This window comes from Gymnoscopelus braueri (assembly GCF_963280865.1).
Source record: "Gymnoscopelus braueri genome assembly, chromosome: 1".
In the NCBI taxonomy this organism is placed as follows: Eukaryota; Metazoa; Chordata; class Actinopteri; order Myctophiformes; family Myctophidae; genus Gymnoscopelus; species Gymnoscopelus braueri.
The window spans coordinates 6,533,938-6,551,356 of NC_137603.1; the positions used below are offsets into that span (position 1 = coordinate 6,533,938).

The 17,419-nt window shown below is 39.4% G+C and overlaps 1 protein-coding gene and 1 long non-coding RNA gene across 3 annotated transcripts in view; both read left to right on the forward strand.

The window, feature by feature from the left end:
* Positions 1 to 17,419, forward strand: part of LOC308089856 — a 390,353-nt gene that overhangs the window by 209,906 nt on the left and 163,028 nt on the right. The window lies entirely within an intron of this gene.
* LOC308093538 (uncharacterized protein) lies at positions 1,456 to 17,023 on the forward strand. Of its 2 annotated transcripts, XM_080439873.1 has the most exons (4): positions 1,456 to 1,645; positions 1,753 to 1,821; positions 13,391 to 14,341; positions 15,060 to 17,023. In XM_080439873.1, the coding sequence occupies exons 2-4, from the start codon at positions 1,761 to 1,763 to the stop codon at positions 16,436 to 16,438; spliced, it is 2,391 nt and encodes a 796-aa protein (XP_080295999.1). In that variant the 5' UTR covers positions 1,456 to 1,645; positions 1,753 to 1,760; the 3' UTR covers positions 16,439 to 17,023. The 2 variants fall into 2 exon arrangements, with proteins under 2 accessions (XP_080295999.1, XP_080296000.1); XM_080439874.1 differs by lacking the exons at positions 1,456 to 1,645; positions 1,753 to 1,821 and adding an exon at positions 12,106 to 12,181.

Sequence of the window (17,419 nt, forward strand, 5' to 3'; positions counted from 1 at the left end):
ATTTACAGTGGATTAGAAGTGGATATTTTGTGTGACGGTTTAGGCCGAGGGTCTTTCCTTTTACCACCTATCTGTACACAATATCTACTGTAAGCGCATTCAGGTATGGGATACAACTAGGTTAAAAGTACTTAAAGTACCAAAAGTAAAAGTACTCAGCATGCAGAATGTCCCATTTCACAAGTTTTCATGTATACAAATCTTTGAAAATAGCAGATATACAAGCGCACAATGTGTTGCATTGCATTGTGAGCTTGTAGATCTGCTATTTTCGAATAGCCAAAGTATAGGGCTGAAGTGGTTAATGTATGTTTTGTAATAATCATCAAAATCTACAAAGTAACTAGTAACTAAAGTTTTCAAATAAATGTAGTGGAGTAAAAGTACAATATTTGTCTCTGAGATGTCAGTAGAGTAGAAGTAAAAGTATTGAGAATTGGAAATACTCCAGTAAAGTACAGTACAGTACAGTACTTGAGTACATGTACTTTACAGTTACTAAAACTCATCATTTAAGACTAAATATACTGACAATTATGTCAACAAATACAAACTAGACTAAAATGTTAGAGAGGGACTAGTGGAGACTGGAGAAGAGATCCAGTAGAACTAAGACGAATCATTGTATTCTTTGGGCGGGTGATGCACAAAAGCTTACTAAAAAATAAATTGCAGACCTTCCAAAATAAACTAGTTGATCCACAAGGTCCGCCCCAGAACTCTTCTCCTCCAGACTCATTTCAGTAGCCTTGGTTGGCTTACAGTGGAGCAGAGAGTGTTGTTTATGAAAATGTATCTCGTCCATAGGATTGTAAAAAATTATGCAAATACGTTTCTAGGGTTTGTGATGCGAATAGATACCCTACTAGGGGCAGCGCCACCAATTCTGTGCCATGTAAAGTTAAAAGCGGTATTGGAAAGGCGGTATTGGGTTGCCTACGGTCACAACATTGATTAGGAATACTACTAGCTTTAAGTCTTCCATAAAGAGTTTTCTAAATACCACATGGTCCTGATTTTTAAACTAATTTCTATGTATTTTATTGTTTTTAACTGTATTTATGGGACTGCAATTGAAACAAGCCCTCAGGCATTATTGTGTTATCCTTTTGACCTAAATGTGCATTTTTCTGTTTTGTAAATAAATGTTATAAATAAATCAATCAATAAAAAAAGAAAAGTGTCACCCTGTGAGCCCTTTACCTCACGTGTGTGGTGTGCGTGTTTGTGTGTGTGTTTGTGTGTGCGTGCGTGCGTGCGTGCGTGCGTGCGTGAGTGTGCGCGCGCGCGAGCGCGTGCGCACAGACAGACAATCATATGGATCATTATTATAGTCCTCCCTGCATGTATTAACTGGCAAAGGTTTGTCATTACATTCTGGGCAATAAGCCAACCCTCAGTGTCTGGGAAGTTCTGACATGAATAATTTCACTTCCACTTTGGCAGTCGTCTAGAGGAGTCAGTAACACACGCAAAGGTCTGGGTCTGTCGTCTAGAGGAGTCAGTAACACACGCAAAGGTCTGTGTCTGTGGTCTAGAGGAGTCAGTAACACACGCAAAGGTCTGTGTCTGTCGTCTAGAGGAGTCAGTAACGCATGCAAAGGTCTGTGTCTGTCGTCTAGAGGAGTCAGCAACACACACTAAGGTCTGTTTGGATTTTAAGTAACTTGTACTTTTCAATTGAAAGACTACACATAATGATGATATTATTTATAGCTAAAATAATGTTCTGAACTATTTTTCTTTATATAGGGACAGACATGGCACTGTCCAGACTTCAAGACTTCTTCAGTGTCCAGACTTCAGAGTCCACACTTCAAGGTAAGTCACGAAACCATACGTCACAACACTGTTTCTTACTTTCTGATAGATGAACCGTGTTATGGAGTGGAGGGAGAGATGTGCTTCACACTTCAATAAATATAATAATACATACAACATGTTGTAGCTTAATTATAATTCACACACATACAAGACAGACTTTGTTGAAATGTAAAGAAAAAAACAAGCCTGAACGGTATAAATTGTGTTTGAATAATATTGATTCTATTTCTATTTCTGATGTCATCTGCTTTGAATTTGACAAAATACTTGAAAGATTAAACAAATACTTGTGTAAGAGAGACAGTTAGGTAGTGTGAATGTGACTTCCTACACATAGTGTGGGTGCATGGAGATTCTTTCATGCTCCTTCATGCTGCTTCATGTTTCTTATGAAACGGAATGTTCTTCCGTTCTTCACACGCACACACACACACACACACACACACACACACACACACACACACACACACACACACACACACACACACACACACACACACACACACACACACACACACACACACACACACACACGTTTTTATTCACATTTTCTTTTAGACAATTTGTTTTACTCTGACAAACATGGCACTTAAAGACCCTATGACACCCAAAAAAGGTAAATCAGGCTCTTATCATACTCTTATCGACTGTATTCACTGTTCCTATGAACTCCCCTCTGGATGTCAGCATGAACTTATGGCGAGGTCCCTTAGCGTCTCAAAGCGGGGACATGGCTCTTGCTGGCCAGGAATAAATGGACATAGGCCTACACACGCATCGCGTGACTGCCACAGCGTGTTGCTAAACAAACAATTCATTATTTTATATTTATTTATCGTAATATCAATCAGAGCGAGACTGACATAGGAACACACTGCGGAAGTCCCACAGTGCGTTTATTATAATCTCCATGACCATTTCTCCGCGGTCAGCAAGCCTCTGTGTCCCGCTCTGACATGCCCTGAACCCGGCCACAATTTCTGCTCAACCCCGCCCCCCCCCCCCCCCCCCTCCCCCCATCCAGCATGAAAATCACTATAGTGATTTTTAGAATTTCAATAAATAAGCATAAACAAACTACTTCACATGAAAAAAAAATGTGTAACTAAGAGATTTTGGGGGGTATATATATTTTATATACACAGATTTACAAATACGAGACAAATTATGTTGAGGTCACTTCCTAATTTTTCTGGACTGTTTGGACTGTTTGGAGCAAGAGGCGAACCAATCAATCTGTGATAAGTCCCGCCTCTTTCAGACTGTTTTTAGAGAGACCATGTGACGTACAGTTTCACATGATATTTAAGGGTATTTTTTAAGCCCAATTTTTTTTTTCTGATGTGATGTAGCCTAAATAATGACTGCTGAAAAGTGTAATACTAGTAAGTCTGATCATTACTGGGTAATGGAATGAAAAGAACATTTGTGGACCATTCCTAGCCCCCCGTGTCATTTACACAGGAGACCCCCACCCATAACTATCATTGTCCAGTTCTCTTTACACTTCTTTACCTTCCTTTTCAGCTGCACCGCAAATAACCTGCAAATGTGAATGAACCTGAGCTAAACTCTCCAACTCTCTCTCTCTCTCTCTTGGAGCGATGCTTAATTTATACTTAGTTGCATGCCAGTGGTGTGATGCCAAAAAATAGCAGATCTACAAGCTCACAGCGCTTGTAGATCAGCCTTTTTTCGGCTTAAGGCTTAGGGTTAAAATGAACAAATGGCATTCATAAATTATAATAATTTATTATAGTACTATCCTAAAAATGTCGATGTCCTCATAAGTATAGTCATACAGTGTGTGTGTGTGTGTGTGTGTGTGTGTGTGTGTGTGTGTGTGTGTGTGTGTGTGTGTGTGTGTGTGTGTGTGTGTGTGTGTCTGACGCAGTACAACAATGTATGCTTAAGAGGCTTAAGAGGTTAATAGTCAATATGTTTGAACACTAATAGTTTCATAAGTCATTAATTACTTTATTAACTCCAACAGGTGACTTTAAACTAGTCGTCAGTAAAGACAGGGTTCAGGGTGGAAGAGGTGAAAATGTCACCCTCCCTTGTCACCTCTCTCCTGAGACCAACGCGGTTTCCATGACAATCACGTGGTTTAAGGAGACAGAGTGCATTTACCTGTATAAGAATGGTCAGGTGATAGAGGGGAGGGGCTTTGAGGGCAGACTGACCCTGGACACCCAGGAGCTGCAGAAAGGCAACGTGTCTCTGATACTGAAAGACTACAATGATGAGACAGATGGAGGAGTTTACATCTGTCAGGTCAAACATGGAGAACAGGAGGTGGAGGCTGCTGTGGGATTAGCATATGATGGTAAGTGATGTATTGTCACAGTTCATTATTATTAACCTTGACATGTACAATGATGTGATCATGTTTATCTCTACATGTATACATAACACTGTGCTTTCATATAATGTCTAGAATTTTTTAGCTAGTTTTCTGAATGAACACAAATCTAAAATAAATCCCATAATAAAAAGAGAAAGAAAAGACTAAAAACGTTTAAGACCGTGAAAATAGAACACAATGTGTTGCATCATGACACGTAGTGAGTGTATATATATATATATAATATATATATATATATATATATATATATATATATATATATAAATATATAAATGAGTCAGATTTCTGTATGTGAAGTATTGATTTTCTAATCATGAATGTGTTTTGTCTTTACATGAATTATGATCATGAATGGGAACATGACTAGGGCGTGAGTATCAAATCTATTCTACAGAATAATTGTATTACTTGAAATAATATCAATTCAATGAGCTCAGTTGAGTCAGCAGATTAATTTAAATTATTTTATTACTTATTCCACTTTTAACAATTTGTAAATGATATATTCCTGTAGTTCTGAAGAATCAGTTTTCTAATCATGAATGTGTTTTATCTTTTCATGAATTATGAACATGAATGGGAACATAACTAGTCCGTGAGTATCAAATCTAATGTGTGCATACATAACCTCAAATGTGACCTCTCTGCTAAATCCCACCAATTATTATTAAGGTTATGAGGATAACAAATCATCTCTTGTACTGATGTCTTAGTCTGTAGTTTTATTACAATATGAGGTCCTTGAGGGGGTTCCAGGGGGTCCCCAGCTACATGATTGATAGTTAGGAACCAAATGGACCCTTACAGGTCTGTAACTCTGAGAGTGTACAAATGGAACCAAATGGACCCTTATGGGTCATTTGGTTCCATGTGTACACTCTCAGAGTTGTGGGGGTCCATGGCCTAATGCAGTGTTTCCTAATCAGTGGGTCAGTGAATGTACATTTTTGTTTGTTTTCTACATTATTCATTATTTCCAAAGATTAAAAAAAAAAGGTTTTATGAATTGAAAACAATTCTGATATTTTTCAAAAGAGTTTAATCAATAAAAAAATAAGAAAACAAAATACATAATTAAAAAAACGTTTAAGTAGTGAAAATAGCAGATCTACGATCTCACAAGTCACAACGTGTCGCATCCTGGAGGTTGTGAGGTTGTAGATCAACTATTTTGACTAGTTTGGGTCCCAGGGAGACATCAGATTATTCTTTTGGGTCTGGAGACAAAAAGTTTGGGAACCACTGGCCTACAATAATGTGATCATGTTTATTAGGTGTTTGTTTGTTTGTTTGTTTGTTTGTTTGTTTGTTTGTTTGTTTGTTTGTTGTGTGTGTGTGTGTGTGTGTGTGTGTGTGTGTGTGTGTGTGTGTGTGTGTGTGTGTGTGTGTGTGTGTGTGTGTGTGTGTGTGTGTGTGTGCGCGTGTAATTGTATTATTTGAAACAGAATAATTGTATTATTTGAAAGAATACCCATCTTAGTGAGCTTGACAATTGAGATAGCAGATCAATTTTAATTATTTTATTACTTATTCCACTTTTAACAATTTGTAAATGATGAGTCATATTTCTATATGTGAAGTATCAGTTTTCTTATCATGAATGCGTTTTGTCTTTTCATGACTTACGAACATGAATGGGAACATCAATGGGAACATGACTAGATGGTGAGTCTAATGTGTTAAAATTATTGTTTTGTAATTTGCATACATAATCTCAAAAGTTACCTTTCTGCTAAATCCCACCAATTATTATTAAGGTTATGAGGATAACAAACCATCTCTTGTACTGATGTCTTAGTCTGCAGTTTTAATACAATATGAGGTCCTTGAGGGGGTTCCAGGGGGTCCACAGCTAAATGACTGATAGTTAGGAACCAAATGGACCCCAGGTCTGTAACTCTGAGAGTGTAAAAATGGAACCACATGGATGCTTATGGGTCCATTTTGATTTGAACTCTATAACTGCCAAAGACGTTTATAAACGTCTTTGAGAAATTAGCTGTTGCCTGCCAAAGACGTATAAAAACGTCCTAAAAAAAAAAAAAAAAAAAAAACTTTTTTCAGAAAAAAATAATTTCTAAAAAGATTCTCTAATTATTTAGTATTGACACCTTTTCGATATTCCAAACGAATAAGGAGATAACAATTTCCAAAGATTTGCTGCTCCATCCACTTCAATGTTAAAATTGAAACGGACAAACAATTCACAATGTTTTTTGGTTTGAAACCACTGGTTTTGAGCTATTTTCAAACATCAAACAACACATGACAACAAGGTCAAATTGACCTCGTTGACATTTGTGAAACCACACCTGAATCTCATCTGTGATTAGAAATTTTCTGGGGATCAATCATACTTGAGAAAAATATTTTGTGGCTATGCGAAAAGGTACCAAAATCGGTCAAAACCCTGGCAGAGGCTACAGACTGTTCTGAAAAAACTCTGGCAGGGTAAGAGTTAACATTGAAGTGGATGGAGCATTAACTTTTTGAAAATCGTTTTCTCCTAGTTCCTTTGAGATTAAAAAGAAAAAAAAATAACAAAAAAATAATAATAATAATAATAAATAAATTATTTTGAAAAAAAAAAAAAAAATTAGGTGACGTCAAAAGACGTCATTGGCACTAACACATTGAATGCCAATCGCGTAGATCTACGCGAACCTATTTAAAGCCGCAGCGTGCCAGTCGCGTAGATCTATGCGAACCGCCGATTCCCATTGATTTTGCCCCAGGTGCACTTTCCGAATTTTTTTGATCCATTTCCGTTTCCGGTTTCCGGTCGGAAACAGAATTATTCGGGTTCCGTTTTTTTCGATCGTATCCGCTTCCTGTCTGGGATCCTGTTTAAAACTCGATTTTCTCGGTTGTTGTTTTTCTCCTCGCTGATCACTGTTTACCGTTGATCGGCTGTAGCTTCAAGATGGCGGCTCGCATTTGGAAACTGTTTTCGCTGGCCGTTTCTCACGGATCCGCTGTGTGTTTAGAACCAAATGAACGCGCACTTTTAACTTATTTAGCGAGGTCTGTGGCGACATGAAAAAAACAAAAAAAACAACAATAAAACGCTGGCACTGGTGAGTACATTATGAGATTAAACTCTGGCATGGAATGTGTTAATGGCACACTGAAAACGGCCGTCAAAAGACGTCATTGGCACTATAAGTAGTGAAAAAAGCGATTCTACAAGCTCGCAAAGTGTTGCACTTTGATGTGTTATGAGCTTGTAGATCTGCTATTTTCACTATTTTCTCTATCAAATTTATCATTTGAGTCTTCAGCCAAACATTTTTGGTCTAATGCATACTAGACTTGGGGTCCTCAAATAAAAAACAAAAGTCTGGGCCTACAATAATGTTGTCATTTTGATCTATCTCTTATGTGCGTGCGTGCGTGCGTGCGTGCGTGCGTGTGTGTGTGGCACTGTGATATAGGATCTTCTAGACCCAGTTAGTTAAATGGTTGTTATGCTAAATAAATGAATACAAAATAATCAAAATACTTATTATACATACAAATTACAAATGAACTGGTTATACACATGCATGCACAAACACACAACCTCAAAAACAAACATAATATTATGTGACTTAAAGTGTGTGTGTGTGTGCACGTACGTGTGTGTGTGTGTGTGTGTGTGTACGTACGCGCGCATGTGTGTGGTTGTGTGCTTGTGTGAATGTGTGTGTGAGTGAGAGCACTTTAGTGAGTACAGCAATTGAGATGGCAGATTAATTCAAATTGTGTGATTTCATTCCATTATTAACAATTTGTAAATGCTGAGTCATATTTCTGTATGTGAAGTATCAGTTTTCTAATCATGAATGTGTTTTGTCTTTTCATGAATTATGAACATGAATGGGAACAGCAATATTGGGTGAGTATCACATCTAATGTGTTATTAAAATGATTGTTGGTGTAATTTGCATCCATAACCTTAAATGTGACCTTTCTGCTAAATCCCACCAATTATTATTAAGGTTAGGAGGATAACAAATCATCTCTTGTACTGATGTCTTAGTCTGTAGTTTTAATACAATATGAGGTCCTTGAGGGGGTCCGAGGGGGTCCCCGGCTAGATGATTGATAGTTAGAAAGTTATTTAAAAAGATTTTTATTTAATTAACAAAAAAGAAAATGTGTGTGTGTGCGTGTGCGTGTGCGTGTGTGTGCGTGAGCGTGAGTGTGCGTGTGTGTGTGTGTGTGTGTGTGTGTGTGGTACTGTGATGTAGGATCTTCTAGACCCAGGGTCTATTCCACGAAAGCGGAATTAAATTATCCTGGTTTGAAAGGCAAATCCAGGTTTGACAAGCCTGCGCTGTTCAGCCTGGTTTATTCAGTTCCACTAACGCCAAGCCGGGCTGAGAAGGAGAGGTTTGTCGAGCCAGGATCGTTAAACCAGGCTGAATGTGAGTTCACATATTCCTATAAAAGACCATGAAAGTCGATAGCATAATCCTTGAACTTGACCAATCATGGAGCCCAAAACCAGAGCGGCGTTCTTCTCTGTGGCTGAACAGCAGCACTGCAGCAGCTCATGAAATCACACAAGGAAGTAAAATGTATAATAAGCAAGAGAGGAAACACAGCCGCAATAAATATAGATCCAGGGAGAAAGCGTGGCAAAGTATTGCAGACAAATTAAATGCACAAGTTGTCCAAAAATATGCAATTAATTAATATACAAATCCATAAATATATAGTTCAGTTAGGCTTAAACATAAGGAGTTTAAGTGAATGTTGGAATTATAATTACACACTTAGAATAATTTTCTAATTTCTAATTTCTAAAATCGAAGATCTACAAGTGAAAAGCTTGCCTTTTGGCGGCCGGGGGTCCCCGGTCCACGGGGGTCCGGAGGTACACAGGGGGCCGGGGGTACACGGGGGCGGGGGTCCACGGGGGCGGGGGTCCATGGGGGGCCGGGGACCCCCGGCCGCCATAAGACAAAAACATTTCGGGCTTGTAGATCTTCGATTTCCGCATAAGAATTGAATAAGTGTGGAAAAACTCATTGGTTTATGATTGGAGTCATTGGACTAACAGCTATTTCACAAAACTTGAAGAACAAGGCACTGGATTAATAAAGCTTGGCTGTTAGCCTAGTCCGGACCAGGCTAACTTCACAGCTAAATTGCCATGGTAACTAAGGCAGGATTGCTTCAATTTTCTTTTGTGAAACAGGATCATGGATAAACATATCCAGGTTTACTGGCTAAGTTAATCTGCCGAGCTAACTCAGCTTTCGTGAAACCGATTCCTGGATAATTTAAGCCAGGATAGCAGATTAAACCCGGTTTAAACCCGGTTTATCCCTAATCCAGGTTTCGTGGAATAGACCCCCAGTTAGTTAAATGGTTGTTATGCTAAATAAATGAATACAAAATAATCAAAATACTTATTATACATACAAATTACAAATGAAGTGGTTATACACATGCATGTGCAAACACACAACCTCAAAAACAAACATATTATGTGGCTCACTAAAAGTCTCTCTGTGCGTGTGCGTGCGTGTGTTTTCATTCCATTATTAACAATTTTAAATGATAACTCACATTTCTGTATGTGAAGTATTAGTTTTCTAATCATGAATGTGTTTTGTCTTTTCATGAATTATGAACATGAATGGGAACATGACTAGGGGGTGAGTATCATTTGCATTCATAACCTCAAATGTGACCTTTCTGCTAAATCCCACCAATTATTATTAAGGTTATGAGGATAACAAATAATCTCTTCTGCTGATGTCTTGTACTGATGTCTTGGTCTGCAGTTTTAATACAATATGAGGTCCTTGAGGGGGTTCCAGGGGTTATCGATGCTGGGAACTGGAGTTATGGCTGTTTAAAGGCCAGCCAATAGGAACACAGATGGGGCGGGTCTTAAGCAATTTCAACCTGTCCCTATTGGTCGTCTAAGAGCTCCTAGGAAGTTTTGTAGGTTTTCGATGCTGGGAGCTGGAGTTATGGCTGTTTAAAGCCCAGCCAATAGGAACACAGAGGGGGCGGAGCAACAGCACCCAGGGGGCCCGCCACACGTGGTCCCAGCAACAAAGTTTAGTTTTCAACTTTGTTGCTGGGACCTTAAGGAGTGACTGGTCAGTAGACCTCAAGACCCTTGTAGCGTTTTTGGGAGGTAGAAGTTCGGATATGTATAATGGTGCCAGCCCATTTAAAGACTTAAAGACAAACATTAAAGTCTTAAACTGAATCCTGTAATGAACAGGGAGCCAGGGAGGCAAGAAACGGGGAGATGTGATCATATTTCCGTGCCCCTGTTAAGAGGCGAGCGGCCGCGTTTTGGACTAACTGTACTAACTTGGACTAACACACGACTAACTGTGTGCGTGTGTGTGTGTGTGTGTGTGTGTGTGTGTGTGTGTGTGTGTGTGTGTGTGTGTGTGTGTGTGTGTGTGTGTGTGTGTGTGTGTGAGTGACAGCACTTTAGTACAACAATTGAGATGGCAGATTAATTCAAATTGTGTAATTTCATTACATTATTAACAATTTGTAAATGCTGAGTCATATTTCTGTATTTGAAGTATCAGTTTTCTAATCATGAATGTGTTTTGTCTTTTCATGAATTATGAACATGAATGGGAACAGCACTATTGGGTGAGTATCACCTATCACATCTAATGTGTTAATAAAATGATTGTGTGTGTAATTTGCATACACAACCTCAAATGTGACCTCTCTGCTAAATCCCACCAATTATTATTAAGGTTATGAGGATAACAAATCATCTCTTGTACTGATGTCTTAGTCTGTAGTTTTAATACAATATGAGGTCCTTGAGGGGGTCCCAGGGGGGCCCCAGCTAAATGATTGATAGTTAGGAACCAAATGGATCCTTACCGGTTTGTAACTCTGAGCGTGTAAAAATGGAACCACATGGACCCTTATGGGTACATTTCATGGCCCAAAGAGTGGGTCAGGACCCATTTGTGTGCCGTGAGTAAATATACCTTTTTGTTTTTAGTTTTCTACATTTAGTTTTAAATTATTTCAAAAGATGTATTAATATTCAAATATTTTTTAAACGTTTTATTAATAAAAAAATAGAACATTTTAAGAAGAAGGTGAAAATAGCAGATTTACACTCTTGCACTGTGATGCGTTATGAGCTTGTAGATCTGTTATTTTCACTATTTTCTCTATCAAATGTCTCATTTTGGTATTGAGCCAAACATTTTGGGAACCATTGGTCTAATGCATACTAGACTGGGGGTCCTCAAATAAAAAAACAAAGTCTGGGAACCACTTGCCCACAATAATGTTGTCATGTTTATCTCTGTGTGTGTGTGCGTGTGTGCGTGCGTGCGTGCGTGCGTGTGTGCGTGCGTGTTTTCACTCCATTATTAACGATTTGTAAATGATAAGTCATATTTCTGTGTGTGAAGTATCAGTTTTCTAATCATGAATGTGTTTTGTCTTTTCATGAATTATGAACATGAACGGGAACATGCAGCATGTGAGTATCAAATGTAATGTGTAATTAAAATGATTGTTTGTGTGACCTTTCTGCTAAATCCCAATTATTATTAAGGTTATGAGGATAACAAATCATCTCTTGTACTGATGTCTTTGTCTGCAGTTTTTTCAAAATAATGACCCAAAGTATCAGGTTAACCAAATGCTTGTGGTTGAGCATTGAGAGAGTGACATCATCATAATACACACGAATCAGTAATTCAGCTCATATTTACTTTACATTAATATTTACAATAATAGGTTTATGATTATCTGATGGGTTCATATTATTTTAAAGCTGCCTGTTCTTCATCATGAACATGTATCCAAGACTTGAATGTGATTTAATATCAGGTGTTTTCTCCAGTCAGTATGACATGTTAATCTGATGAAGAGTCATTATTAAAACACATCTTAACTGTCTTCATGTAGATGAAACTAATGCTGAACAATACCTCAGCAATGATACAGCAGAGAATAATAATAGAAGAATGGAATCAGCTCATCAGCTTGGTAAGTATGAGAGCTGATAACAAATAGACAAAATTAAAACTATATGTTAACTTTAAACATACTGTGCATTTATCAATGATCAGTCAGTCACAGTTATGAATATTGATAGGCTGTGTGTGTGTGTGTGTGTGTGTGTGTGTGTGTGTGTGTGTGTGTGTGTGTGTGTGTGTGTGTGTGTGTGTGTGTGTGTGTGTGTGTGTGTGTGCGCGCGTGCGTGTGGGGGGGGGGGGGGGGGTAACAAATGATGCAACATTTAATCAATTGGTCAAATACCCATAGAGTTTATTGGCATGAAACGTCTTCTGCAACCAGCAGGAGGGTAAATAGCGACGTAAAGGAGAAAACTAGACAAGTGTGCTCCTTGGATTAATTATGTACTATGTTTTAATGTAGAGTTTAGTGTATATTTCTAAGTAAACTCTGACGTGTGATTCATGAAAGGGAGTGTAGAGCCTTGACTTGTTTGTATCACAGGTGTATGAAATTATGAATCCCACCTGTTCGTAAATGAAAAGTGTGATCATTTGCATCGTCCCACCCCCTCTAACAGCATAAAAGGCAATCAGAAATATCCAACGTTAAACTAACTTCACCCAACGTGAAACCAACTACACCGCGCTGAAGAAGTTCAATTGCGTCTCTCGTAAAAAAAGCTAACATTAATAAAGTATCACCACACAAATACTAATGAATCAAACAGTTCAAGGAAACTCAAATAGCTACATCCATGAAACTAAAATGAATGAGCAAAATCACATGCAAAGGAAAAATAATGAAAAGATCTAATCACACTGACAAAGTAAATAATCAAAATAACTTGAATCCAAACAGAAAATCATTAGACCTCACCTCTGTTCTGCCGACTGACATATGTACTGTACATAATGCAGTACACTTTGAGGTGTTTGAAGGTGCTGTGTGCATGGTTCTTGCTTCTGAATATTATCCATGTGTGCATTGTGCAGCATGTGCGCGCTCGCTCGCGCGCACACACACACACACACGCACACGCACACGCACACACACACACACACACACACACACACACACACACACACACACACACACACACACGTTTGGTATGTTGGCATATGTTTCACATTTTTACACCGAATACAAGTGAAAGAGATACAGGACAATAATAAAGGATTAATTGAGGATGAAGAAATGTCTATGGTTCATCTAAACTTTCTGTATGTTTTATAATAGAAACACAACTGGGTATGACCCAGGATCAGAGACAACTGTTCCTGGAAATGAGCCAGGATCACAGACAGCTGTTCCTGGAAATAAGCCAGGATCACAGACAACAGTTCCTGGAAATGAGCCAGGATCACAGACAAGTGTTCCTGGAAATAAGCCAGGACCACAGACAACTGTTCCTGGAAATGAGCCAGGATCACAGACAACCGTTCCTGGAAATGACCCAGGATCAGAGACAACTGTTCTTGGTTATGACCAAAACAATTATAGAGAAAGTGAGAGAACTGCAGAACACCACAAAAAAGATGGAGCTGAGCAACAAACAACTGAGCCAGGACCTGCAGGGACAGAGAACCCAAGTAGAGAAGCTCACAGATCAACTGAAAGGAGAGAATGAACTGAAGAAAATCAAGATAGAGCAAGTGAGAGAACTGCAAAACACCACAAAAAAGATGGGGCTGAGCAACAAACAACTGAGCCAGGACCTGCAGGAACAGAGAATCCAAGTAGAGAAGCTCACAGATCAACTGAAAGGAGAGAATGAACTGAAGAAAATCAAGATAGAGGGAGACAAGAAAATGGCGGAGAAAGACCAACTACTGAAGGAAAGAGAGAGACAGCTGGAACAGAAAGGTGAAGAGCTGAAGATGAGGAAGAAGGAATTGGATGGTGTCATAGAGCAAGTGAGAGAACTGCAGAACACCACAAAAAAGATGGAGCTGAGCAACAAACAACTGAGCCAGGACCTGCAGGAACAGAGAACCCAAGTAGAGAAGCTCACAGATCAACTGAAAGGAGAGAATGAACTGAAGAAAATCAAGATAGAGAGAGACAAGAAAATGGCGGAGAAAGACCAACTTCTGAAGGAAAGAGAGACACAGCTGGAACAGAAAGGTGAAGAGCTGAAGATGAGGAAGGAGGAATTGGATGGTGTCATCAAAGAAAACACACACCTTGGTGAGAATTTGATCATTACAAATGTTGTTTCACTAGATGACTTTTCTCTTGATGATTGGCCAAAATGTAGTCGGCTAGCATGCCTTACAAAATATAATAATATTCAGATTAAATTCATTAAAAGATTATATACTTTTATACAACTTTGGCCTTCATCACAGCTCTGAAGATAGCAACTTGGCTGAAACATTAACTGACTGTCAGGAATCCATTAATGAATTCATCCGTCATACCGTCCCCTTGCCAGCGAAAACGGCGATTTTACTGTACCTTTGAAAAATCATGGAATATTCTCTGTGACCGCCGTCCTCACGGAGATTGGCTCAATACACACACGGGGGTCCGGTAGAAAGAAATATATAAATAGCCGGCCGCAACCCTCCCTTCCAGAGCTATGGCCGTTTGAATGTGGCTTGTTTTTTTAAAAACCCTTAGAAAACAACAGAAATCCGAGAAAAAAATACTTTTGTGAATACTTTAACATGAAAGGAGGCTAGCTCTTTTTTGTTGTGATCACGTGATTTCTGCGTGTACTCTTCTTCTTCAGCGGTGCTTGGATCATTCACAGCCCCCCCCTCCACCCCGCCCCCAAAAATAAATAATTACATTTGGACAAAAAACACGTCCATTACGTCAGGGAATGAGTTATATTATCAATGTTATTATTACACAATTATACCACAAATAATCAAAACAACCCCCCCATCTTGTCTTCTAGGTTCTTCCACGACTCAGCAAATTCTGATTGAGGAAGCAGAGGAATATCTGAAGACTGTGAGGGCTGAGTGTGTTAAAAGAGTCTCAGAGCCCAACCTGATTTCTATAATGGACGAACTTTTGACTAAGAAAGTAATCAATGATGGAGAAATGGAGTCAGTCAGAGGGGAAAAACTCAGGGCAGAAGAAGCACGGGGAATTATTGACATGGTGCGGAATAAGGGAAAAAAGGCAAGTTCCGAATTTATCGACATCCTTCAACAGCTGGACCCTAACCTTAGTGAACACCTGCATGAATATTACACCACCAACCAGGAGGAAGAAGCCCAGGCCAAAGAGATGATTCAGAGGGACAGTGAGGATAGGAAACACATGGAGATGACAGAGAAGTTTGAGGAGGACCTTAAGGAATCTCTGAGGGAGAAAGAGCAAACCATCCAAGAGCTTGAGGGAGAAATCAATGAGCTTGAGAATAAACTGGCTGAACTGGAGAAACAAATGAGGGAGGAGAGGGATGAAGAGAAGAAAAGAGAGCTGGAACAAGAGCTGAAGAGGGAGTCTGAGAGAAGAGAGGAGATGGAGGGAAAACTGGAGAAGTTTAAAGAGGAGAGAGATAACGAGAAGAGAGAGATGGAGGGAAAACTGGAGAAGTTTAAAGAGGAGAGAGATAACGAGAAGAGAGAGATGGAGGAGAGACACAGAGAGGAGATGAGAGCGGTATATGAAAGAGACAGGGCGGAAGCAGAGAGACACCTGATGATTATCCTGCCTGGGATCGTCAGCAACATCATGACTGCAAATGAACTGATAAAGACGCAGAGAGAGTTTGAGAGACAACTGGAGGAGAACAGAGAGATGAAAGAGAAGATGAAGAGAGAGTTTGAGAGACAACCGGAGGGGAAGAACAGAGAGATGAAAGAGAATATGCAGAGAGAGTTTGAGAGACAACCGGAGGAGAACAGAGAGATGAAAGAGAAGATGAAGAGAGCGTTTGAGAGACAACTGGAGGAGAAGAACAGAGAGATGAAAGAGAAGATGAGAGAGTTTGAGAGACAACTGGAGGAGAAGAACAGAGAGATGAAAGAGAAGATGCAGAGAGAGTTTGAGAGACAACTGGAGGAGAACAGAGAGATGAAAGAGAAGATGCAGAGAGAGTTTGAGAGACAACCGGAGGAGAACAGAGAGATGAAAGAGAAGATGCAGAGAGAGTTTGAGAGACAACTGGAGGAGAAGAACAGAGAGATGAAAGAGAAGATGCAGAGAGAGTTTGAGAGACAACTGGAGGAGAAGAACAGAGAGATGAAAGCGTTAGAGGAAAGACACAAACTTTGTTCAGTGTTGAAGGAAGAGATCCTGAAATTACTGGAAAAGGTGGGATAAGGAGAGGAGAGTCATGGTTGATGAGATGTTGTACTAACATGTTCGGGAATGAACTACAAGATATCTACTTGGTAACATGAGTATAATGTGTAACATAAGTTGCACTTATTATGTGCAACTTATTATAATAAATACATACTGTAATGTAATTCATGGGTTCACTTATTAACACCTGGGTAAGTCTTTTAATATAGTGGTGTTAATCTCTGTACAGTTTAATCAGCACATAGACTACCTCTAATTAGCAACGCTCACCTGTACCTTTCCTTGCTAAATCTTAAATGAAACGATAAATGATGATGATGATGATGATGATGAAAACTTATGTTTAGTTATAACCAGGGACAATTTGGCAGATTTACAGTAAAATAAAGTGTGATATCCATTGTCTTCCATGAAGTTGAGATCAGAATTCATAGTAATTCATTATGTAAAGATCACTGGTCACAATTCACATCTCCAGGCTTTTATTTTTTATTTTTGCTCAAAAATAAGAGCCTGGACCAGCCTGTTGACGTTCCTGGAATAGGAACTGTTTCATTTCCCCAACCAACCAGAGTGCAGTGGGCGTCGCTCCAAATGTGACATCAGGGCTCTCAATGCTGCACATTGGGGAGGAGGAGGGGCGCGGGGCGGGGCGCGGGGCGGGGCGGGGCGCGGGGCGGGGCGCGGCGGGGGCTGACGGACAGATCGGTGAACCAATAGGATCCGGCGGAATTTTTCTCCGGAGATTTTGAACCCGCCCCTCTAGACATGATATCAGACTCGCTAGGGCAGTCTACAATTCACACGACCAGATAAACTTCACTATGACTTCATAGACGCAGTGGTTTCACTTATTTATTCATTTATAACTGCTGTCTGATGCTTAGCAGAAACATACTGGTCTCAGATCAGCATTAATACATGTCTCTATTCATTTATAACTGCTGTCTGATGCTTAGCAGAAAGGAGGGAAGCACATTGTAGAGACTTAAAAAA

What these genes read in the sequence shown, in the direction of transcription:
- LOC308093538 (XM_080439873.1), top strand. Translation starts at nt 1,761, where the DNA reads ATGGCACTGTCCAGACTTCAAGACTTCTTCAGTGTCCAGACTTCAGAG. An exon ending in TTCAGAGTCCACACTTCAAG is followed by an intron (nt 1,822 to 13,390) that starts GTAAGTCACGAA and finishes GTTTTATAATAG; the next exon opens with AAACACAACTGGGTATGACC. An exon ending in CAAAGAAAACACACACCTTG is followed by an intron (nt 14,342 to 15,059) that starts GTGAGAATTTGA and finishes CTTGTCTTCTAG; the next exon opens with GTTCTTCCACGACTCAGCAA.